General features: G+C 43.7%; 1 protein-coding gene across 1 annotated transcript; it reads left to right on the top strand.

Annotated features, from left to right (window-relative positions):
- The first annotated feature begins 224 nt into the window (after window positions 1–224).
- Window positions 225–13,930, top strand: Get1 (guided entry of tail-anchored proteins factor 1). The gene is made up of 5 exons (XM_026399394.2): window positions 225–386; window positions 7,112–7,277; window positions 8,368–8,435; window positions 9,845–9,959; window positions 11,671–13,930. Exons 1-5 carry the CDS (start codon window positions 285–287, stop codon window positions 11,742–11,744), a joined length of 525 nt encoding a protein of 174 aa, XP_026255179.1. The 5' UTR covers window positions 225–284; the 3' UTR covers window positions 11,745–13,930.
- The last annotated feature ends 12,218 nt before the right edge of the window (window positions 13,931–26,148 follow it).

Raw genomic sequence — 26,148 nt, forward strand, 5'->3', positions numbered from 1 at the left:
TGCCGTTTCCTCGATGACCCAACAGGAATTTTGGAAGGTAGCGGGATGGGTAGAACACCACTATGGAACCCAGGAAGGCCAGGGGAAGGTCTCCATATCCTGCGCTCCACTTAGACTGGGAGGAAAAGTCGACCCCGCCTCTTCCCCACGGCGGCGCAGTGCGCAGGCGTACGGACACGCCGCAGCACGGCCGGTGGGATACATTGCGCAGGCGCGGGCGCGCCCGCCGGCTTGGTCCCTATGGAGCTTCCGTAGCGGTGCTGGCGCGGCGGGGAGCGTCCGGGATGAGCGCGGCCGAGGCCGACCGCTGGGCGTGGCTGCTGGTGCTCTGTTTCGTATTTGGGTGCAATGTCCTGCGGATCCTCCTTCCGTCCTTGTCCTCCTTCGTAAGTGCTGCCTGCCTTTCCCGGGCCGGTGGGGATACCGCCGCAGGGCCCGCTGGGGCGCTCGGGGGTCCCAGGCCGGCCGCCCGGAGGCCGCAGCGTCGTGCCGGCCTCCGTCGTGAGGTGATTTTGGTTTTTGGTTCCCAGCATCTGAAGGCGCAGAGTCTTCCCTCCGCAGCCGGTTCCCGAGCCGGGAGGCGCCGCAGCTCCTGGTCGGCTTTCTCGTGGCCGCAGCCTTCCCGCCGTGGGTGGCGGCGGCGACCGGAGAAGGTGCCCGGCGCGCGGCTGCCAGCCCCGCCGTCCGGTTAGCCCTGGTCCCTGGCCTCGAGCGGCCCTGGCTGCAGGGACGGGGCCTCCCGAGGCCTCGCTGCTTGGTCCGCGTGCCAGGTCCCGGAGCGACGGAGCCCAGCTGCAGGGGCCCGCATTTTGGGACGAGCGGGCGGGGAGACTGGTGAAGAGAGAATCCCAGTACAGTGTGATGCTTTGGGGGTCCGAGGGGGCAACGGGACGTGTCGCCCGGCAGTGAGTGCCTCAGCCTGGCGGCCAGGTGTCCCGGCTGCTGTGAGAGCGGGATGTCCTCAACGACTCTCACCTCCCGGGGGAGGAGGCCGGATAAGAGTTTAGTAGTTGCACTAAGTCATCCACCTAGTGACTGCTGGGTGGAGGTTGGAGCCTTGCCTTGTGCTTCTTCCAGTTCTGCACTCCTGCCTACGCGAGCATAGTAAGGGATTTGTAGGGCAGGGGCTCGGGGAGCGGGGCACCCTCTCTTTGCTCACAGCAAAAGCGAGGGGCTGTCTGACTCAGACTGAGACTTCAGACTAGAAACAGCTCTTTCTCTCCTAATAAAAATTGGTGGTGGTGGCATATTTAAGACTAGGCAGGACTTCTGCTTCTTTGCCTTATTCTACTAGGATTGGTTGAGTGTCTGTTTTGGGCAAAACTGTATTCTAGGGCCTTAACCCCTTTCCCTGAAGTATAGAGGGTTTTCTGTTAACCCCTGCTCCCCTTCAGAATCTTTCCTGTTGCCACCTGACGATTAAGAGAATATCCTAGGTTCTAAGCTTTGCTGAAGGGCTGTCTTTTGCTTTTTGTTATGGTTTAGCTCATGTGTGAGATGATGCAAGAAAGTTTAGAGGTAAAATGATCGGGTGTTGAGAACCTTTACCTAACCAGCGCCTTATACACTGGAAGGATTAAGTGGGTGATAGGCAGGTAGGGTGTGACTGGAAGAGGTGGGTCCCTGGGGTTATGCCTTTGGAGTATATATTTTGTCCCCCGTGAACAGAGCTCTTTGTTTCCTAATTGCCATGTCCTGAGCTGCTTTCTTTGGCCATGATGGTCTGCCTCATCTTAGGCCCAGAGCAATGGAGTTGGCCATCTATGGACTGAGACCTCTGAAACTGTGAGCCCCAAACCAACTTTTCATCATCTGAAATTGTTCTTGTCAGGTTTTTGGTCACAGCAGTGAAAAAGCTGACTAAAACATTTGTCTTTTTTCTTTTCGTTGTAAAGTACACATAACATAAAATTCATCATCATCATCATCCTCGTCATCTTTAGCTGTACAGTCCAGTGGCAGGAGGACATTCTCATTGTTTTGCAGACTACTCTATCCCTATCCCAGAATCTTTTATCAGCCTTTAGCTGAGACTCTTGCCTATTACAAAATAGCTCTGTTCTTTTCCCCCAGTCCCTGACAATCACCATTCTGCAGTCTGTTTGGCTACTCTAGGAGCCTCATGTAAGTGGAACCACAGCTCTTTTTCCTTTGTCTTATTTCACTTAGCATACTATCTCATCCATGTTGTAGCATATGTCAGAATTTCTTTCCTTTTTAAAGACTGAATAATATTCCACTGTATATTGGTACCACATTTTGTTTATCCATTTATCTTTTTTTTTTTTTTTTGGACTAGGAATTGAACCCTGGGGTGCTCTACCACTAAGCCACATCCCCAGTTCTTTTTATTTTTTATTTTGAGACAGGGTCTCACTTGCTTAGGTCTTAGTTGCTTAGGGCCTTGCTAACGTGCTGAGCCTCCTGAGTTGCTGGGATTACATTACATGCGTGTACCTGTTTATTTATCCTTTCATCTGTTTATAGACACTTGGGTTATTTCTTTCTTTTGGCTATTATAAGTGAAGCTATTAGAAGTGGATGTATTAATCTGTGAGTTCTTGCTTTCTTGCTTTCAATTCTTTTTTTTAATATTTAATTTTTTTTAATTTTAGGTGGATACAATATCTTTATTTTATTTTTATGTGGTGCTGAGGATCCAACCCAGTGCTTCACATGTGCTAGTCGAGCACTCCACCACTTGAACCCCAACCCTAACCCCAGTTGCTTTCAACTCTTTTGGGTATAATCACAAGTGAAATCGCTAGAGCTGGGCATGGTGGTGCGCGCTTGTAATCCCAGCTACTAGGGAGCTGAGGCAGGGAGATTGCAATTTTGATGCAAGCCTTGGCAGCTTAGTGAGAACATGTCTCCAGATTTAAAAAGGGGGAGCTGAGAGAGTGTGGCTCGGTGGCAGAGTGCCCCTGCTTTCAGTCTCTGGTAAAAGTGGAATTGCTGGATCAGATGGGAATTCTGTTTGGTTTAGTTCTACTGAGAAGCTGCCACTCTGATTGCACAGTGGCCAGGCCATTTGCATTCCCACTCAGTGCACTTGTTATTTTTTGTTATTGTTGTTTTTAACCAGTTGCCATCCTGATAGATGAGTGGTCTGTCACTGTAGTTTTGACTTGCATTTGCCAACATCTCTTCGTGTGCTTATGGAAGTCTGTGGCATTATGATTTATTTATTTTGTTTTTTTGTTTGTGGCTCCTGGCTCATAACATCCATGAATGTTATTTTGGAATAGCTTCAGAGTAATGAAGATTAAAGACCTTTTTTTTTTTTAATTTTAAATAATTTGGGGGCACTGTAGGCCTCAGAAAGCAAATTCTGTGTCTCTCAATTTTCTCCCATCCTCCTTTCACCTGCCTTTTCTCCCCAAGGCAGGCCATAGGAATCAAGATTCTCTTTCCTGAGACAGGTCATAGAAACCAAAAATATAATCTTCTTCCACTTTTCTGTCTAGAGCTGAGCACAAAGAAATTTCTCAGCTCATTAGCAGTAGGCCTTACTCTATGTCCACTCCCATTCCTGTGTGGCTGTCCATTCATCAGTTATGCCTCTGTAGTGAGATCTCCCAAAGGAGAGGTGTGGCACCTTCTGGCCAGCCTAACATGTGAAGGCTCACAGGAAAGTGAACAGGAACTCATCTATGTGCTGAGAGGGTCCTCCTCAACTGGGGATGGGGTGCCCATGCTTAGATTCTTCCAGACCTCCCTTTTCATATCTCTTGGCTGCTTATCTGTATCCTTTAACATATCCTTTGTAAAATCGGCAAGTGTTTCCCTGAGTTCTGCCAGCTGGGCTAGCAAGTTTTGTTTTTTTTTTTCCTTTTTGCAGTGCTGGGGCTTGAGCTTAGGGCCTCTTGCATGCTAGGCAAGTCTTCTACTATTGAGCTATACTCCCAGGCCTTGGTCTAGCAAATTAATGGAACCTAAAGAGCGACTCATGGAAACTCTAATTTGTAGTTGTCTGCCAGAAATTCCAGAGGCTGGAACTTGTAACCAGTGTTTGAGGTGAAGATTGTCCTGTGGGACTAAGCCCTATACCTGTGGGATATGACACTGTTTCTTGGTAGATAGTGTCAGAGTTGAATGAATTAGAGGACACCTCGCTGGTATCTCTGGAGTTGATTGCTGCTTGCTGGTTGGAAGTCCCTGTGCATTTTGGTACCATAGCGGCCCCTGCATTGTGAGTGTGCAGTAAGAGAAACCATCTTTATCTCTACCCTCACAGCTGCATACTTTCTTTGGAGGCTGTCTGGGCAAGTCTTTTGCCCTTTTAGTCCACTTTGTTGATTTGCTGTGTAGGTGCAGGAGGCTCATACTACGGGTAGCGCCTGGGGCCTGGTGTGGCAGAGGCTGGGGTGAGGGTCCTGGCGAGTCACAGGCACTGTGTAGGTGCCGCCAGCAGCTCGTCCTGGATACCTAGCTTTGCAGACAGTTGGATATGGTGCAGGCCACCTCTGGGTTAGGTTTGTGGGGCCTACCACTGTTTTATAGCCCTAGCATTTTCAAAATCATCCTTCACTTTTTGCTGGAAAATGCGGCCATCTCCCTTTGCACTAGAGGATTGAGGGAGAGGTGGACACTGCAGGATCTGTGTGGGTGGCATGTTTCTTTTCTTTCTTCTTTTTTTTTTTTTTTGAGAATTTTAATATTTACTTTTTAGTTTTCAGTGGACACAACATCTTTGTTTGTGTGTGGTGCTGAGGATCGAACCCGGGCCGCACGCATGCCAGGCAAGCGCGCTACCGCTTGAGCCACATCCCCAGGCCAAGTGGCATGTTTCTTAAACATCTCCTTTCCAAAGCAGTCAGGCACTTAGCGAGTCCCTGCCGTGAGTCTCCAAGTGTTAGGACACAGCCGACTCACAGGAGCCTGCCTGGGGTCCCTGGGGTGGAGAACAGTATACAGCTGTCTGGGGTGCTCTTATGAGGGGACCAGTGTCCTAGGAGGAGGGGCAGCTGCAGGCCTGGACCTCTGCTAGTGCTCAGGTTCCAGCTGGTGGTGCTGGCCCTGGTGGAGAGTGGCATCTGGGCTTTTCAGGGTCTGGAGCTCTGCAGGGGCCTTGGTCCCATCCCTAGATGGAAGAACATCCATCCTGTGTCCAGGGATGTTCCCATGCTTGTCCCCAGAAGTCCTGGAGGGAGGAGCCAGGCAGCTTGTGTCATCCTCCCACCAGCTGATTTTCAGATGGGGCTGGCCTTGACTTTCGCATCAGGGCCATGCTTGCTGGTTTTTTCAGTGTCGGCCTGGCTCTCTCAGGAGGGGTGCTGTGTTCTCATTGCTTCTCGTCCACTGGCACAGGACTTACATTTTGGGGTGTTTGCTCATTACGCCGGGCAGGTTGCTGGAGGCCAGCGCTCCCCCACCAGGACCTCTCTGCCTCAGTGTGCCCTTGCAGTGCTCTGACCCAGGCCCATCTTGAACAGTTGGTGGGCGCCACCTGGCGGCCACTGTCATCTCATCCTCATGTTCCTGGCCCACTGGCATAGGTATATGGGAGGGGGAGAGGCCTTTGGGTGGCAGTCAGTTTAGGTGAGCTACAATTCCATACAGGATTCCTCTGCCTGTGAAGTCCTCTGAGCCACATCCCCAGCCCACTCCTTACCTTTAATGCTTATGTAATGTCCTTGCACATAATCTCCCATCTCCTCTGTCACCTGTACCCAGTGTGGATGGCTGCTTCATTCCTGCTTGGCTTCTGATGCCATGTTTGGTGGGGTTCCTGTTTTCTGACTTGCCATCTGTATTCCTCACCTGTTAAGATTCTGACTCCCTGTCTGGCAGCGCTGTCTTGGGGGTCCTCTATCACTATGGTTGGCCCTGATCTGCCTTGATCAGGTGCCCCTGTGTGGGAAGACCCTCCCCACTGGGCTCTGACACCCTGCTCTAGGCCTCTACCTCATCACTGATGTCCTGCACCCCCACCTTCTCAGCCCCATCTAATGTGGGACTCAGTTCTGTAGGACGGAAACAGGATTATGTTCCCCATCACTTAAATGGCTGCTGTGATGATGGAATTGATTTTTATTTTATGATGCTAATTGGATTCTTATAAGTAAAAAATACACACATTTGTATTGTAGCAATCCATGGACATATCTGCAGAAGGAAAAATTTGTATAGTCATTCAAATTCAAGGGAATTTGGGGCTTTCTCTTTTTTTAAATTTTTTTTCCTAGTTGTAGATGGACACGTCTTTATTTTTATTTATTTATTTTTATGTGGTGCTGAGGCTAGAACCCAGGGTCTCTTGCGTGAGAGGCAAGTGCTCTACTACTGAGTGTCAACCTCAGCTCAGAGTTTTGGGCTTCCTTTGTGCTGTTGGAAAGGCTAGGAAAATGCCACAGCCTGGCCATGTAGGTCATTGGGCAGCTTGAAAGGCACAGCAATATGATGTTGGTTTGTCCTGTCCAGCCAAACATGGCCAGAGTCACCTCAAAAACCATGGCAGGGGGGTTCCCTCAAGAGGCTGTTCCAAACCATCTGAAGACAGGGCTGTGTGGGATTCCAAAGAAAGAAGCTCTAAACGCTGGGATAACCTGTGCAGAGCTTTTCTCAGGGGAATTAACATAGCCATCTTTGTGACAGACAGTGAGAAAGAAAGAAGATATGTTTTTCCTAGGTATGTCCTCCACAAGGGGGTTGGATTACAGAGTTTATGTGGATGTTTTTAAAAAAAAATATTTATTTATCTATGTATCTTTAGTTTTAGATGGACATATTATTTTGTTTTTATGTGGTGCTGAGGATCAAACCCAGTGCCTCATGAATGTGAGGCGAGCTCTCTACCACTGAGCCACAACCCCAGCCCCCATTATGTGGGTGTTTGAGCGGCTTTTCTGAGGGTGGCTAGTTTCTACATGTCGAGCAACAAAGCTAATCACCCAGTGTTTTCCAGCAACAGCCTGACCCATGTAAGGATCTGGGAATGTTCAAAGCCACATCTTGGGTTCAAGCCTGCAAGGAAAATAGGCAGCTGGCTGGGTCACAGTAGAAAGCACACTGTGTTTCTCAGTCAGAACATATAAGGAAAGGGGAGGGCTGCGGAGCCGTTCTCTACCCCACATGGGAAGATACTGATCTCAGCCTTCCACCCTGCCAGATGTCCAGGGTGCTGCAGAAGGATGCAGAGCAGGAGTCGCAGATGAGGGCAGAGATCCAGGATATGAAGCAAGAGCTCTCCACGGTCAACATGATGGACGAGTTTGCCAGATACGCCAGGCTGGAAAGGAAGATCAACAAGATGACGGACAAGCTCAAGACTCATGGTATTGCAGTGAGTGGCACCTGGAAAGTGTCTCGAGAGCTGGTTAATAGAGAATTCTCTATATATGGATTCGTAGGACACAGGCTTTGCTTCTTAGGCATTCTAAATGTTGATAGAAATTTTTTATGTTGTCTGGAAGAAACCCAGCAATAAATATTACTTTCTCCTGATTTGCTGGTGAACCTTTGCATTCTAAATACAGAAACATTTAAGAATCCTTTTAGATTTTCTTTGAAGTCAATGTATCTTTGTAGGTTTTCATTTTCTTTTTTTTTTTTAAAAGAGAGAGAGAGAATTTTTAATATTTATTTTTTAGTTTTTGGTGGACACAACATGTTTATTTGTATGTGGTGCTGAGGATCGAACCCGGGCCGCACGCATGCCAGGCGAGCGCGATACCGCTTGAGCCACATCCCCAGCCCATTTTCTTTTTTAAATATTTATTTTTTAGTTGTAGTTGGACACAATACCTTTATTTATTTTTATGTGGTGCTGAGGATCAAACCCCGGGCCTTGCACATGCTACGCGAGTGCTCTACAGCTGAGCCACGACCCCAGCCCTAGGGTTTCATTTTCAAATTCAGCATTTTTCTGAAGGAATCCTAGAAAAAGATATTGTAGTGGGTTCTCAGGGCTTTTTGTTCTGCTCTCTGGAAAATGCCCAAAACCATCGTGATCTGAGTGAAGGACAGCCATGTGCTGAAGGCCCTGCTGGCCTGTTCGTGGTGAGAGAGCTGTCTTCAAGGTACGGAAAGCACATCTTTAGGCTGGGGACCATCTAGACTCCTGCTTGGGGTTTCTGTGTGATGTAGACCAGGAAGTAGGGAAGAGAATTTATTACTGTTGACAAGGCATTATAAAAAGAACCTCTGGTGGAGGTGAATAATTTTGAGGGTTCTCAAAAGTGAAGCTGTCCTGACCTCACAATCTGATGACTTTTAAGAAGTTCTGTCTTATATTTCTAAATGTCTCGGGTGATCGTTTGTCGGTACCTGGAGGTGCTTCCTGAGGCAGAGTGTCTGTGGTCGAAGTGTCTTCTCCTGTTGTCAGCACTGCATCACGGTTCATCCTGCTTCTCTTTTTCCTTTCAGTGAAAGCACGGACAGCTCAACTAGCCAAGATAAAATGGGTGATGAGTGTTGCTTTCTACATATTGCAAGTAAGTGTACTGTCACCAGGGCCTTTGTGACTTGTCTCCAGATGCTGTGGCCTGTGGAACTTGGGCCTAAGAACACCAAGCTGCCATGTCATGGGGTCCTCCAGCATGTGACTCTGACATCTGTGAATTTCTTTTTTTTTTTTGACTGATTTTTTTTTTTTTTTTTTTTTTAAAGAGAGAGAGAGAGAATTTTTTAATATTTATTTTTTAGTTTTCGGTGGACACAACATCTTTATTTGTATGTGGGTCTGAGGATCGAACCCAGTGCCACGCGCATGCCAGGCGAGCATGCTACCACTTGAGCCACATCCCCAGCCCCACCTGTGAATTTTTAATTGCACTGATAGCCTTTCTCTGGGGCCGAGTTGTTAGAGGTTGGGACTTTGGCAAATGAACCCTGAAGTAACCTCTTGGGAGTTCCCACCTTGCCTCTGTTCCAGTACAGTTTTAAGGGCCGGAGGATGTTGTAAGAAGTTTACAAGGCTTGTATTTTCTAAGATCTGCAGTCATTTTGGATAGTACTTGTTCCCTGTGTGCACAGACAGCACTCCGAGGCCCCAGCTTCTTAGCTGCAGACTTCTGCTGTGAGGCTTCCCTTGGGGCTGCCACCTCTGTTGCTGCTTATATGAGGCTGTGGCTGTGCTGCTGACAGGGCAGGCCTCTGGCTGCTTGAGAGGAGTGTAACATTATGTATGGTCTTTGCTGAGCCGAAGTATTCAAAAACCTACCTTGCAAAGTCCAGGTTTTGGGGTACACTGAAGTGAAATGATCTGAGGCACTGTATTTGATGCCACATTGGTTCAGAGACACAGGGGTTACCCCAGTGCCCCTTTTAAGCCTGTTCATTTTCATGGCATATTCAAGATCATGAATGGGACAGAAAGCCACTCTTCAGTTTTCCACTCATCTTTGAAACTTGGGGTTCACTTGTGCACTCCTACACTGACACAGCTGTTGGGGGCATTAGCTCATTTTTCAAGGGTCTTAGAGGCAAGGGTGTGCTTTTGTCTTTCTCTGTTGTATTCAGCTGTAGTTCAGCTGGTCAGAGACAGGCAGTGGGAACAGATCACCTGTCTTATGCGAGGACTTGGTCAGCTTATCAGCTAACTTACATAGTGTATATGTGGATTCATAACGAAATAGTAAGATGCCAGTTCCCGGGAGAGCGCTCAGCTGCTTGTTGGCAGCATATTCTGGACGTGCTTATGAGCTCTCCTCAACTAGATGTTCCTTCTCGAGGCTGCAGCCCTGGATAGCAGAGCTGGTATGTCTGTTCTGTTGGCTTTGAGGACTGGGTTGACAGAGCTTGGGGCCGTCAGTGTCTCAGTGTTCATTACATTTCCGTCTTCTTCCCTGTGATTACCTGTGTGATGGCACGTGGTCTTTACTCACGGGAAGTGTCTTTCCAGGCAGCCTTGATGATCTCGCTCATTTGGAAGTATTATTCTGTCCCTGTGGCTGTTGTGCCGAGTAAATGGATAACACCGCTAGACCGCCTGGTAGCCTTCCCTACCAGAGTAGCAGGTAAGAACTTTTTGGAAAACACAGTGGAAGACCCTGCAGAGGTGTGTGGTGGGAGATTCAGTTACCTGGCATCGTCCTCACTCACCATCTGTTGGCGAGCTGTGGTTTGTCTCAGCTTTGTACGAGGCTTGCAGTCAAGAAACTAAAGTCCAGAGAAGCTCTTTGACTTGTCCATGGTCAGTGCAGTGTTAAAGAGCAGACTCGAATCAGCTGGGGTCTGCTTCTAGGAACCAGGCCCAACTTGGGGATTCTGATGCACCCTTCATTAAACACTATCTCTCGTTCCCAAGTTCTGTCTTTTCAGTCTGTAGTAAGATTGCCCTTTCTGCACACTTGCTGCTGTCAACCCTTCTTTTACTTTTGAAAGATAACCTCTATTGGATGTTAAAGGTAGTACATGTCTGGGCTGGGCTGGGGCTCAGTGGTGGAGCACTTGTCTCTCATGCGTGGAGCACTAGGTTCGATCCTCAGCACCACATAAATAAATAAAATAAAGGTATTGTGTCCATCTACAACTAAATATTAAAAAGAAATTTAAAAAATAGTACATGTTATTGAAGAGTGATTAGAAATACCAGAACACTGAAGATGTACAAAAAAATTGAATGATCTTCCAAATCAGTCATCTGCAATTATCAGTATTTGTCTTACTGAATACATTGTTTCCTAAGTAGTCCTAATACAGGAGTTAATTTATTTAAAAAAAAAAAAAAAGAAAGAAGAAGAAATACAGGAACAATTGAAAACCCAAGCTGGTCATTGTAGTATGCACCTGTAATCCCAGTGACTGGGGTTCTGCCCCTGGTACCCCCAAAAAACCAACAAAACAAAAACAACCAAACAACCCATTAGTTACTGATAACACCTCTTATAGAAGTATATTTTTTCCATGTATCTGATGTAGCTAAGAACATCTGGTACATATCATCCTACTATTCTGTTTCCTGGAGGCTGGAAGTCCAAGATCAAGGTGCTTCAGGTTCTGTGTCTGATGAGGGTGCTTTTTTTTCCTGGGGATTGAACTCGGGGACACTCAACACTGAGCTACATCCCCAGCCCTATTTTGTGTTTTATTTATTAGAGGCAGTGTCTCACTGAGTCGCCCAGAGCCTTGCCATTGCTGAGGCTGGCTTTGAGCTCAAAATCCTCCTGTCTCAGCCTCCTGAGCTGCTGGGATTATAGGTGTGCACCACTGTGCCTGGCTTGATGATGCATTTTCTGGTTCATAGGTGGCTCCTTCTTGCCTGTCCTCAGGTGTTGTAATGAATGCAAGAATGAGTTCTCAGGTCTCAGAACCTCAAAGGCCCCCTTTCCTACACGGTCACTGGAGTTAGGGTTTCAGCATGTGGTTTGGGAGGTACAAGCATGTAGATCATGGCACTGTATCAATTCACTTTTTACTAGTGAATTTTCTTTACTAAGCAGAGTTCTTCCAATCTGTTGTTATAATACATAGTAATGCATCTTTCTGGCAGGAAAGGGAACTCAAACCAGGGCCTGTGTTCAGTGTAATTTCTGCTTAGTAATGATGTTGCCCTGTGGATCTGTGTAAGTCTGACAGAGTTCAACCCATGAACTTAGCCTTTCTTCACCCCACACTGCTCAGAAGGAATTGCAGTCCTGTAATTTCTTGTAATTAAGTTGAAGGTGACAGGCATGAAGTGTGGCGAGCCTGTCTGCATGCTCTCATGTTCAATTTCTTTATTTTCAGGTGGTGTTGGAATTACCTGTTGGATTTTAGTTTGTAACAAGGTTGTGGCGATTGTACTTCACCCTTTCAGCTGAAGAGGAGATGAACACTGCTGGGGGACTGTTTTGTTGTCCTGGAAATCGAACTCAGGGCTCCTTACCACTGAGCCCCAACTCCAGCCTTTTTTATTTTTAATTTTGAGACAGGGTCTCGCTAAGTTGCCCAGACTGATCTCAAATTTCTGCCTCTGCCTTCCCGAGTTGCTGGGATTACAAGTGTGCCCCACCACACCTGGCCTAGCTGTATGACTTGCAAAAATAGTTCTCTTATTAGGTTAAAAGTCTGATTGCCACTTAAAAAAACAAAAACAACAACAAAAAAAACCCCCCAGAGTACACAGGGTAGTTTTTTTGTTGAATATGTTCTTGGGCTTTTGGTGAGATTCTAGTGAGAATCCCAGTGTTCTGCAGTTGGGGACGTGTGCATCAACCACCTAACGCTGGCTTTAAAACACTGATTTGGTCTTTTGGCACATTATTTTGTTGCCAACTTGAAAGTCAAAATTTTCTAACAATTTAAGTACTTTTTAATCCAGTTTAGAAAGTAGCTTAATCTTATCACTACTAGAACTTGAACATTTTGTTTTTTTTGCCTCATGTAGTATAACTGAAAGAATAACACTAATTGACATTGCTTGTTCTTTTTCTATGTCTAAATGTTGTTTGTTGGATAAACATTTGCATAGTGTATATTATCTACTTATTTGGAGCTGTTAGTTTTCATTACAGTGCTTTATAAATGTACTGATGAGACCATAATGAATTGTTTTGTATTTAAGCATTTCAAATTAAGTATGTTTTGTAAGCATTTAATATTTATGCTTAGTAGAATGGAACAAAGTTAAAACACAAAGTAGGGAGTCTGATTGAATTAATCTGAACCTGATACTTGTTTGACCTCTAAAGTATAATTCTGCTAAATCTATTTTTTGAGGCACATTTTCTAATTAAAATATTTGCAAGTGCTGGCGTTACTTACTTCCTTGTCACCACTTACTTGCTGTAAACGATTTGTAACTGACAAGTGGTGAGAGGCTTGGCTGTTAACTTGGTGTGTAACCATAGCACAGTACAGCTAAATTCTGTCACTGGTTTTCAAAAGATCATATTCTTTTTTAGTGGGGTGGGTACTGGGGATTGAACTCAGGGGCACTTGACCACTGACCACATCCCAGCCCTATTTTGTATTTTATTTAGAGACAGGGTCTCACTGAGTGGCTGACTGCCTTGCCGTTGCTGAGACTGCTTTGAACTCGCAATCCTCCTGTCAGCCTCTCAAGCTGCTGGGATTATAGGTGTGCATCACTGCCCCCTGCCCAAAGATCATATTCTTAATTCTTGTGTTTCTCATGATCTAATAAGTAGATCATTATTATTTTAGTTGATTATACTGTGAAAAGACAAAGTGCTTTGGTCCTTTAGTTTATTGTCATATTGAGGCCCACCAGGGTGGGTTTGAGGTTCCTCTAACTTAAACTCACAAGACACTGCAGACTTTCCCAGACACCCACCTTACTTCATGACGCGTGCAGACCTGGAAACGCAATAGCGCTCATAGCAGATAGGATCAGGAGGACCTGATGGCAGCTCTGGAGTCTTACACCACACAGGAGATGCTTCGGCTGTAAAGGAGGAGGAGCCCACAGGAGAGGAGCACAGAGTGGCCCAGGAGGCCGCCCAGAGTGTGGCAGCCTCCACGGAGTTTAGGAGTTTAGCACAGGGAAGGCTCCTGCCTCCCTCCCCTTCCCAGCAAGCTACAGCCTCAAGTGATGGTCATACGGAAATCAGTGGGCAGCCAGGTGCAGCACGCCAGGGCGTCCGCGGACCACCAATCAGTGTGAAGTGCCCTGACAAGACCCTCTGCCTTCCAGTTGATGCTGCCGGAATTGTGGCGAGTCTCACTGAGGAAAGACTGAGAGTTCATGAAGGGTCTGGGGAGATTACGTAGGGAAATAGAAATGTCCTTTATGTTGCATGTCATTTTTTTTTTTCAAAAAGTATATTTGTTTTTAAGTAAATAATAAGTATGGGGCTGAATTAAAAAGATAACAGAAAGGGATACCATCTTGTTACACAATTTCTCAGAGTTCTCATGTTATCAGTTTCTTATGATTTCTCCAAGATATCCATGTGTTTATGAATACTGATGTATGTGCTTGTAAAGTAACTTTTTTAAGTTATAAAAGTAAAACCTGAAAAGAAAGTAATTCTTGTTTTATTTATTCATTTTTGTCAATGGACCTTTATTTTATTTATTTATATATGGTGCTGAGAATCGAACCCAGGGCCTCACACACGCTAGGCAAGTGCTCTATACCACAACCCCAGCCCTGTTTATTTACCTTTAAAAATCTAACTTGGAAAGTACAGAAAAAGACTGAGAAAGCACAGCCTCTGATTCCATGGGTCTAGGATTGCTGAATTTTGCTTTTTCCTATATGTGGTGTGTATCATATTTATGGGGTTTTTATTCAAAATATTTTATATATATTTGGAAATATATACAAAGTGTTTATTAAAATTACATATTTTAAAACAGCTTTACATAAAAACAGACATCTCTGATTCAAAATGTGCTTCAAACTCTCTTCTTACCAGTTTGGTTGTAAACTTGTGGTATACCAGCTGGGAAACCTCTGCATGACAAACTGACAGTCACTCTCCTGTGGTTCTTCTCTTGCCACCACAAGGGACAGTGCTGGTGGGACTGGATTTCCCTTCCCTGCGCTTTTGGACTCTGGCCTTGCGTGGTTTTTCCTGTGCTGGGTGTGTGTGGGGGGGGCTGTGGGAACCCACTGCCCCCAGACTGGACTTGAAACACCAGGGAGCTGCTTCTGACCACCTGAGACGTGACTTCTCCCGCTCCATGACATCTGAGATCTGTGCGGTTTTGTGTTAAGCGATGATGTCTGTTGTTGTGCACTTTTATTGCTTATGTTTTAGACCCTGTTTTTTTGGTAATGTCTACTTTCTTTCTTTCTTTATTTATTTTTTTTATATTTATTTATTAGTTATTGGCGGACACATCATCTTTGTTTGTATGTGGTGCTGGAGGATCGAACCCGGGCCGCACGCATGCCAGGCGAGCGCGCTACCGCTTGAGCCACATCCCCAGCCCCTACTTTCTTTTTTTAAAAAAAATAGTTTTTAGTTATAGGTGGACACAATATCTTTATTTTTTTTATGTGGTGCCAAGGATGGAACCCAGTGCCTCACGCATGCATGCTAGGTGAGCACTCTACCTCTCAGCCATAGCTCCAGCCCATAAAAGATTTCCTTTCTAGTGATGCCCTACGTGCCCTAAGGGCTAGAGACAGTTGCTTAGACTGTGTCGGCCCTCCCATCATATTTAGGTCAGGAATATTTAACTGAAAGAAAAAAAAAATCATGCAGTGATTTTCTACCAGGACCATAAGACATATAAAAAGTGCGTTTTCTTCATGGTTGAGGTGATGCCAGTTAACTGTCAGAATTTTCCAGGGTGCAGCGTTTGAGGCAACCCTCAGGCCAGGCCATTCCTGCTGCCTTTGGGGGGTGTGGGTGTTTGTGGGACAGATTTTCTGCTTGCATGTTTGGAGCCTAATGCTTCCTCTCTCAACCTTGACGGTGTTCTCCAAGGAGTTCAGTCTTGAATGAATATTGTGAGTTTTTGACAATATTGTGGTTAAAGACATTGGACTCTATTATTCTTTCATGTTCACTAAATTTTTTTCCTGATTTTTTTTTTTCCCTCATGGTACTGGTGATTGAACCCAGGGGTGTTCTACCACTGAGCCACATCCCCAGCCCCCTGTTTGTGGCTTTTTGCCATTACAGACAGTGCTGTCATAGCGTTCTCAGCCAGGTCTTGTGGCAGGTGTTGTGCTAGAGCTTCTCCAGGGCATATGCCCAGGACTCAAATTGCTGGCTCATAGGTTATAGGTCTATTTAATTTTGCTAAGTAATGCCAAAATGTTTTCCAAAGTGGGGGAACCAATATATATGCTCTCCTGTTGGTGTACAAAAAAATTCTACTTGATCCATACTGTTGCCAAGGCTTGATACTGGCCTCCTTTTTCACTTTTTTTTTCTTTTTGAGGGGGGTTACCAGGGATTGAACTCAGGGGCACTCAACCACTAAGCCACATCCTGGCCCCATTTTGTGTTTTATTTAGAGATGGGGTCTCACTGAGTTGCTTAGTGTCTCGCTTTTGCTGAGGCTGCCTTTGAAATCACGATCCTCCTGCCTCAGCCTCCCAAGCTGCTGGGATTACAGGGGAGCGCCACCATGCCCAGCCCCTCCTTTTTTACTTTTATTGAGAGGTTTTATTCGTGTTTACTGACTACTAACAAGATATAGTGTCTAATCCTGTTCTTGAAATTCCGGATCCTGGTTGCCCGTTTCTTAGACTGACCTTTCTTACTGATTTAATTCCTTATATATTCTGAATACTAAGCTGTATTCACTAGTGTGAAGCAAGTCTTCTGCACGTTTGGGTCTTCTCTTTGTTTATAGATCATCTGTTGAACAGATATCATTCATAACCTATCCTTTTCCTTTGTGATTCATACTTTTGATTCTTAAGGATCTTGACCTAGCCAAAGATCATAAAGTGATCTTTTCCCTATGTGTCTTGTAAAATTAGTACTATTCGACTCTTCATAGTTACATTTAAAGCAAACTTTTCATTTTAATATAATTTCAGGTTTACAAAAATAGCACAAATAATTCTTGCATAGCCTTCATCTAGTTTCCACAAATGTTTTAACACCTTAACTATAAAACCACTATCAAATCAGGAGATAAAATAGAACTAACCTCTAGGTCTTACTGAATTGTGTGCATTGCCCCACAAGTCTTTGTGATCCAGGATCCAGTCCAGGAATCCACATTACATTTGCTGCTTATGTCTCCTGAATCTCTTCCAACCTGGGATAGGTTTTCAGTCTTTTTCCTGCAAGATTTTTAGCAGTTTTGAAGATTGCTGGCTAGTTATTTTATAGAAAAACCTCAATTTGAAGTGGTCTGATGTGCATTCACGATTGAATTTAGGTTAGGCATTTTGACAAGAAGTCCACCTTGCTAATGCAGTACATTGATGTATCTCACAGTGGTAATGATGTTAACTTTGATTACTTGGTTAATGATGGGGGCCTGTTGAGGTCATGGGAACCCACTTGAAAAAGCTCCCGATGGCCTAGTCTGGAACAGCTTGAGAACAAAATAAGTAAGGATTATAATTCATAAAATAAAATACCTAAAAGTTCATGTTAGTATAAATAAGGAGAAAAAAAGGGAACATTTCCCCCCCTGCTAAAGATTTCAATTAATGAATGTAGAAGGAAGGATGGCCAAATAGTATGCTACAATGTATGGATGGAAATGTGCCGCAACCCAGGTGGGCACAGAATCACAAGCCACTCAAGCAGGAACAAAGTTTTATTTTTAAAAAGGCCGCCAGTGCCCCGTGTGCGCCCTGCTAGCAAGCTGGTCCACACATGTGTGTGTCTCTACCGGAACCGGGGGCCCGGACCTCTCCTGGAAATTCCCTCCTACTATCCTTCCCCAACCAATGGGAACTCTCCGGGAGTCCCGTAACATGAGTCCCGTAACATGAGTCCTGTAGCAGGCCCAGGTGAACAGCAGGAGTCCAATTTCCATATGAATGTAAATCTTGACATAATCATATCATCTCAATGGCTAGCTGGCAGTCACCTAAACCAAAGGTGCCATGTATCATAATACTTTTGCTGTGGCGCCTAGCATCTGCCCCCTTCTGTTTAATTAAGCAACAGGCAATGTGGCTAGGGACCGTGCCTGTTAGGTATGTCCAATTCAACATATGGTTCTTACCCGTCATCGGAAAACTGACTTCTATGCATCAGCCTCCTGTCTTAGGTTGATACCACTGCAACTGAATCATACCCGTCACTGACTACCGCTCCAGTATATAGCCATACCTGTGGAATAGGCCTATGCACCAGTGGGGGGGTGAGGTTCTTTGCCTCACCTCAGTTGGCCCCCAAATTTGGCCTAGGTGTCGGTGGGGGGGTGAGGTTCTTTGCCTCACCTCAGTTGGCCCCCAAATTTAGACCATCACTAGTAGAAGGGAGGAGGATACAGAAATGCCACGAAATCAAGTCAATTGATGGCTCCTTAGGAAAAATAGTAACACTGGTGACACATCAGCTAAGATATTTCAGCACTACCATAATTCGCTGTATCAACAAATAGAGCACAATGCATACAAGTGATACATAGTCCCGGCAAGTTCTGTAAGCAGTTCAAAGTGGAGGAGTCTATCAATATGTCCATTTCCTCCCAAAGTAAATCAAGTCCTTGATTGAGCATTACTTGTTGAGTTATATTGATTGATGCATCAGTTTATACAGTTTACTGTGATAGCTATCATAGAAGCTGTAGTTTGGTTTTATCTTAGTCTTCACCGGCACTGGGATGGAGATGGGAATTCTGGCCATGATGCTAAAGAGACATTATCCTGAACAGAATTATTAAATACAATGAAAAGGAAAGGTGAAAGTAAACAAACAGATCTGTTAACCACCTTTAAAAACAAATTTTTAACAGCTGTTTACCTAATTTAAATTAAACCATTTAAATCATGTGAATAAAAAAAAATTTGGATCCATTTATACATGAGTGCTCCTCATAAATGAAATATGGACATACACACATACAGATATACAACACAAAACAGTGCATACATAACATACAACACATAAGACAATAGTAAATAAAGGCCTTGTAGCTATACCTAGGTGAAAATCTCCATTGCAATGTTTAAAAACTCCACAGTCAAAAAATAAAACACAGTCAAAAAAAAAAACTGATCAGAAAAACATTAACCTAGGTTTGTATGAGCTCAAAAAAATAAAATAGAACTTTAGGATGTGGGAAAAATGCAATAATAAAATAGATATTGAAAAAGGCACCGTGGTAAATCACTGTCGCAGATGTAAGAATAGCCAAGCTGGAACTCTGGATATCAGCTGTTATGGATTTGAGTCAAATCATCTTCTTTTTCTGTAGAAATTGTTTTAGTTAATCTCTCTGGAATCCAAATTGGTTGCTGTTCTTCCTGTGGAAAAACACAGACAGAGCCCCGACTCCAGACTATTACTGGGTCCGGACCTTTCCATTGTCCTGTTAGAATATCTTTCCAACGTACCTTAGGCTTATGTACATTTTTCAGATACATATGTCTTTCCGCAGCACTAAGTCCTGATGAATCCAAATTTAGAAAGTTTAGAGTAAAAAGGGTTATTTTAAGTTTATCTTTGGGGGATATATACCCCTTTCCAATTCCCTCCTTTTGTTTTAATAAGTACATTTTAATAGTTTGATGAGCTCTTTCAACTATGCCTTGTCCCTGTGGATTGTATGGGATTCCTGTTATATGAGTAATGCCAAATGATGAGCAAAATTGTTTAAAAGAGGTAGATGTATAACCAGGGGCATTATCTGTTTTTAACTATTTTGGAACGCCCACAGTGGCAAAATTTTGTAAGCAATGAGCTATAACATCTTTAGTTTTTTCTCCGGCATGAAGGGAGCCCATTAAAAATCTGGAAGAAGTATCAACTGTAACATGCAAATATTTTAATTTTCCAAATTCTGGCAAGTGTGTGATGTCCATCTGCCAAATATGGTTAGGTATCAGTCCTCTAGGATTGACTCCAAGATTAACTTGTGGTAAAAATGTCACACAATTTTGACATTGTTTTATTATATGTCTGGCTTGTTCTTTAGTTATTTTAAAATGCTTTTGTAAAGTATTAGCATTGACATAGAACCTTTTATGAAAATTTATAGCTTCTTCTATTGTGGAGAAAATATGTATGTCATGTGTAGATTTATCTGCTAGTTCATTACCCAAACTAAGGACTCCAGGCAATCCTGTATGTGCCCTGATATGTCCTATAAAGAATGGATCCTTTCTGTCCCAGATTAGACTTTGTATAGCAGAAAACAAAGAGAAAACAGTAGAGGAAGGAGAAATCCTACCAGCATCTTCAAGGGATACAATAGCATTAACTACATACTGACTATCAGAAAATAAATTAAATACAGAATCTTTGAACATCATAAAAGCTTGTAATACTGCATTAAGCTCTACCTTTTGAGCTGATTGTTTGGGTACTAAAAATGTAAAAGTTTGACCAGGAGTAACTACTGCTGCTGTACCATTGTTTGACCCATCAGTGAATATATTTGGAGCATTCATGATAGGGGTTTTTCTTGTCATTTTTGGAAAAACTACAGGATGCTTAGACCAAAAAGACAACAAAGGATTAGATGGCAAGTGATTATCAAATGAAACACTGGATTTACACATGATTATTGCCCAAGTATTTAACTCATTAGCTAACTCATCAATTTGATCCATAGTATATGGAGTAATAATTTTATTGGGAGAAATTCCAAACACTCCCTTTGCTGCTTTTATTCCTTTGAGTATTAATTGCCCTACAGCCTCAGGATATTTGGTAAGAATAGTATTAGGAGAATAAGATAAATGTATCCACAATAATGGACCTTCTTGCCAAAATACTCCTGTAGGAATATTTTTTGTTGGTAGTACAATAAACAATAAAGGCAAACTTATATCAATTCTATCTAAATGCATATTTTCCATATATGTCTCAATGATTTTTAATGCCTTTCTTGCTTCAGGCGTTAACATGCGGGGTGAATTTGGATCTGATGGACCTTTTAGAATATCAAATAAAGGTCCCAACTCTCCTGTTGGTATGCCTAGATAAGGCCTTATCCAATTTATGTCTCCCAATAACTTTTGAAAGTCATTAAGTGATTTGAGTTGATCTACTCGTATTTGAATTTTTGGTGGACGGACCATGGTTCAGGATAATAGAACTCCTAAATAATTAATTGGAAGATTTAATTGTACTTTATCTATTGCTATCTCTAGATTATAATTTTTTAATAAGTTTGTAAGTGTGGCATAACATTCTAGCAATGTGTTTTTATCTTTATGTGCCAATAACACGTCATCCATATAGTGAAATATCTGTAGTTCAGGATTTTGATTTCTAAGTGGCTGGATTGCTTTATTAACATAAATTTGACACATAGTTGGGCTGTTAGCCATCCCTTGAGGGAGTACTTTCCATTCATATCTCTGATCAGGACCTTCATGATTCAGTGCAGGGATAGTAAATGCAAAATGTGGACTATCCTCGGGATGAATTGTAATTGAAAAGAAACAATCCTTAATGTCTATAGCTAAAACATGCCAGGTTTTTGGTAAAGCAGACAATTGGGGAATCCCTGATTGAGCAGGTCCCATAATAACCATCTCATTATTAATGGCTCTTAAATCTTGTAATAATCTCCATTTACCAGATTTCTTTTTAATGACACAAATGGGAGTATTATGGGGAGATACGGAAGGTTGTATATGTCCTTCCGCTAATTGCTGTTTGACCAGGTCATGGGCTACTTGTATCTTTTCTTTAGTTAGGGGCCACTGAGGAACCCACACTGGTCTTTCTGATTTCCAAGTAATTTTGATTGTCTCAGTGGCCCTTTTTGAAAACCCAATCCATGTTTATTTATTTCTTGATCTATTTGAATTGGTGCTGTCATACCTTGTTCTTGTTCTCTTAATCTTTTTTCTTTCCTAAAGCCTTGTCTAGCCCTAGTAGTGGGCGCGTTAGGATTGATGTTATTTGTTAATGTCAATCCTAATTGATCTAGGACATCTCGTCCCCATAAATTTATGGGAAGATGGTCCAATACATAGGGCTGTATAGTTCCTTCACATCCTTCAGGATCCCTCCAATCTAATACCGTAGCACTTCTATGGGGGTTTGTTGCCACTCCTAGGCCTCGAAGCGTTTGAGTGGCTTGTTGTAATGGCCAATGTTTTGGCCATTCTTGACGAGATATGATGCTGAGGTCAGCACCTGTGTCCAGCAGCCCATTAAAGTTATGTCCTTGAATATTTAATTTTAGCATTGAGTGAGAATCTAAATTTAAAGACAGCATAGCCCAATCTACACCTGTGGAGCCTAATCCCTTGGAACCTCTTTCTACATTACAACTGGAAAATTTATCATGTAGGCTGGGTATTATTAATAACTGTGCTATTTTATCTCCTGATGAAATTACTGATATACCTCTTGGAGAACTTGCTATAATTTTTATTTCACCCTCATAATCGGGATCAATTACCCCAGGACTTATCATAAGTCCTTTTAGTGTAGAAGAACTGCGTCCTAATAATAAGCCTACTGTTCCCTGGGGAAGAGGTCCTTTTACTCCTGTGGGAATGATTTGAACTCCCATCTCTGGAGTTAATACTGCTCTGGCAGAGGCACATATGTCCAACCCTGCGCTCCCTCTAGTTTGTCTGATGAGGGATTTAATGGATAATGTGTCCTGGGCACTACCTTGATGGTGCTGCTGGGTTCCTCCATTGCCCCATATATTTGTGGTTTTGGGCCCCGGGGCATTGGGCCCTCCAATCCGTTTTTTGGCAATGGAGCCTGATACCTTTCTCCACGATATCGTGGGTAAGCACTTGGTCCTTGTCCATTTTTTGATAATGGAATACCCTCTATGGTGGTTTGAGAACGGCATTCATTAGCCCAATGTCTCCCTCTATGGCATCGTGGGCAAATACCCGGGATTCTATTCCTTTGATACCTAGTTTTGTTAAACCCTCCTCCTATGGGGCAATTCCTTTTAAAATGTCCTGTTTGATTGCAATTATAGGATGTTTTTGGCCTGGCATCTAAAGCCTGTTGTACTGTTGCTAAGACTTGCCCTTGTTCGTTAATGTCTCTACATAATTTAATATATGTGTTTAAATCTTCATGTTTCCATGGTCTAATGACCTCTCTGCAGCAACGATTTGCTTGGTCATAAGCCAGTTGTTTTATAAATGGCATTGCCTGTTCTGTATTTCCAAATATCCTAGAGGCTGTCTGAATAAGTCTATCTACAAATTCAGCGTAGGGCTCATTAGTTCCTTGTATTACCTTAGATAGTTGACCTTGTAGATCTCCTTGCCCCTGCAAAGTTTTCCATGCCCTAATTGCATCTACAGCAATCTGTGCGTATACACCAGGGTCATATTCAATCTGCTGTCTCTGACCCTCATAAGGTCCCTTCCCTAATAACATTTCTATATTTGTTTGAGGGTAACCAGCTGCTGCATTTCGCCTAGCTGTCTCCATGCAAAATTCCTCATTGGCAACTTTCCATAATAAATATTGTCCTCCATTTAGCACAGACCGACACACGTTAGCCCAATCTGCTGGTGTCAAGTCCAAGTTGGTAATAGATTCAACCATACTTATTGTGAAGGGTGCCTGCGGACCGTAGGTTATTACAGCTTCCTTTAATTGCTTTATTATTTTGAAATCTAAAGCACGGTAAACTCTTTGCCCTTCTGCCCGCTCAAGTACAGGGCATGCTAACTTTTGGGGTCCTGCCTCAGGATTCCGTCCATCAACTATGGAAGTTGAGGGTCGCTCAGCTGCAGGTGGAGCTGTTGGTTGAATTACGCCCTCTGGTGATAGAATGGAGTTAGTAGCAGCCTCCCTATCTGATGGCTGTTTTTCCCCTGAGCTTGCTTTCTTCAAATCTTCCTCTGACTAGCTTGAGAGACCTTTTCTTTTGCTTGACCTAATATGTTTTCTACCATAGCCTGGACCTCTAACAATTTACTTAACAGTCTTTCGGTTTGTTTTTTACTAGATTCTAATCTACTATAAAGGTAACGTAACCCAATAAGATAGGATAGAAGAAAGCCAAAACAGAATGAAACAAAAACGGAGAAGAGAATGGTTATATCAATTTTCTCTTTCTCAGGGCCGAATAACTTCAAACCTTGAGCCAACCATTTTTCCCAGTTCGCCTGAAAAAATTCTAAGGCTAGGGAGCTTGAAATAAAAACAAAATAAATCAAAACAAGAATACCCATTCTGTCGCCTTCCCTCAGGGGCGAGCGATATTACTCACCTCTAAGCTTCGGGCGTTCCCCGTACGGGCCACCAATTGCCGCAACCCAGCTGGGCACAGAATCACAAGCCACTCAAGCAGGAACAAAGTTTTATTTTTAAAAAGGCCGCCAGTGCCCTGTGTGCGCCCTGCTAGCAAGCTGGTCCACACACGTGTGTGTCTCTACCGGAACCGGGGGCCCGGACCTCTCCTGGAAATTCCCTCCTACTATCCTTCCCCAACCAATGGGAACTCTCCGGGAGTCCCGTAACATGAGTCCCGTAACATGAGTCCTGTAGCAGGCCCAGGTGAACAGCAGGAGTCCAATTTCCATATGAATGTAAATCTTAACATAATCATATCATCTCAATGGCTAGCTGGCAGTCACCTAAACCAAAGGTGCCATGTATCATAATACTTTTGCTGTGGCTCCTAGCAGAAATGTACCAGCAAGGTATTTGCATTGTCTCATGACCTCTCCATAAAATACTTATGCACAGAGGAAAAAAGAGTGACTTTGGAGAAGGAAGGATGGCCAAATAGTATGCTACAATGTATGGATGGAAATGTACCAGCAAGGTATTTGCATTGTCTCATGACCTCTCCATAAAATACTTATGCACAGAGAAAAAAGAGTGACTTTAAGTGGGGAAACTGCGCAGAGTTGTTTTTTTTTTTTTTTTTAAGGGGCGTTTAATCACTGAGCCACATCCCCAGCCCTTTTTTTTTTAAAAAAATATTTTTGTAGTTGTAGATGGACATAATATCTTTATTTTATTTGTTTATTGTATGTGGTGCCAGGATTGAACCTAGTGCCTCACGCATACCAGGAAAGTGCTCTACCACTGAGCCACAGCCACAGCCCATCCAGCCCTTTTTTTGTATGTTTTATTTTGTAACTTTTTTTGGTTTGTTTTAGTTGTAGTTCATCACAATGCTTTTATTTTATTTTTATGTGGTGCTGAGGATCGGACTGGACTCAGTGTCCGGCATCTGGTCGGTGAGTACTCTACCGCTGAGCCCCAGCCCCAGCCCCATTAACTTTTTTAAATTTTATTTTTATTTTTTTTCGTGGGCTGGGGTGGGGCTCAGCGGTAGAGCACTCACTTCGCATGTACAAGACCCTGGGTTCTATCCTCAGCACCACATAAAAATAAATGAATAAAATAAAGGTATTGTGTCCAACTACAACTAAAAAATAACTTTTTTTTTATAGTTGTAGATGGACAACATGCCTTTATTTTTGCGCAATGCTAAGGATCAAACCCAGTGCCTCACACATGGTAGGCCAACACTCTGCCACTGAGCTACAGCCCCAGCCCCAGTGTGTTTTTATTTTGAGACAGGGTCTGATAAGTTGCTGAGGCTGGCTTTGAACTCATGATCCTCCTGCCTCAGCCTTCCAGGTCGCTGGGATTACAGGTGTGGGCCACCACACCTGGCTAGAGTCGAGCCTTTAATCCACCTGGAATTGATTTTTGCATGTGGTGAGCTTGGGATCCATTTCTTCCTCTCTCACCCACCACACTAGTGCCCACCCGGCAAGCCCCAGAGCTCTAGGATTTCCTAAGGCCTAGGTTCCTCCAGAGAGGATTTGCATTTCTATTGCCATGGGGTCCTGCCAGCCTGCAGTTCTAGGTATACAGACCCTGGGGTGATCCAGTTTCAAGCTGTCCCAGAAGATGAGGGATAACTTTGGCCACAAAATCTCAGCATCTTATACACACAGGGTTGTAGTTTGCTGAGGCTGCAGACCCTCTGGAGGGAGTGTCAGGATTAGGTGGGGAAGGGACCCGACTTAGCTGCCCAGGTGGGCCCTGGATGTCTGCCTGATGCTCAGGTTCTCGGGTTTTGGCGGACGTGGCTGCAGAGCCTCCCTCCCCTCCCTGCTTGGTGCTCGCCCCCACCTGTCTGCGGCTGACCCGTTGACTTCTGGCCTCTTCTGTGCATCTTTAGCTTCTTTTTTTTCCCCCTTTTTTCTTTTTCTTTTACAGCAAGAGTGTCCGAGTACCTTCTCTATCAGAAGGTAGATATGCATCCTCAGGTGATGAATCTGTTTTTATTTAAAAAATCATTTTTTTCTTGATTGTAAAGTTTTATTCATGACAGAAAACATGAAAAGAAAGCCAAAGTAGAGAACACTAAAAAAAAATTTAAAGTTGGCCACAATTTTATTCCTCAGATTAAAAGTAGCATTCTAATGTTTCCTTATAACTTTCTGTACTCACACAATGACTAGAGGGCAGCAGCCAGGAGTCCACGGAATACTAAAGCTGTGTAATAAACCCGGCTTCAAAAAATAAGTTAGAAAAATAGATGTAAATTTATATTTAAAATGTTACCATTGGATAATATACAATGGATTTTAAAAATTAGCTCTAAGGTCAATTTAAGTACTAACACACACAACCTCTCCTGTTAGGAATGGTGAATTAGAAGCACATGAGCAGCAGCATATGACATAAGCACATA

The sequence above is a fragment of the Urocitellus parryii genome, chromosome 2 (genome assembly GCF_045843805.1).
Source record: "Urocitellus parryii isolate mUroPar1 chromosome 2, mUroPar1.hap1, whole genome shotgun sequence".
Taxonomy (NCBI): Eukaryota; Metazoa; Chordata; class Mammalia; order Rodentia; family Sciuridae; genus Urocitellus; species Urocitellus parryii.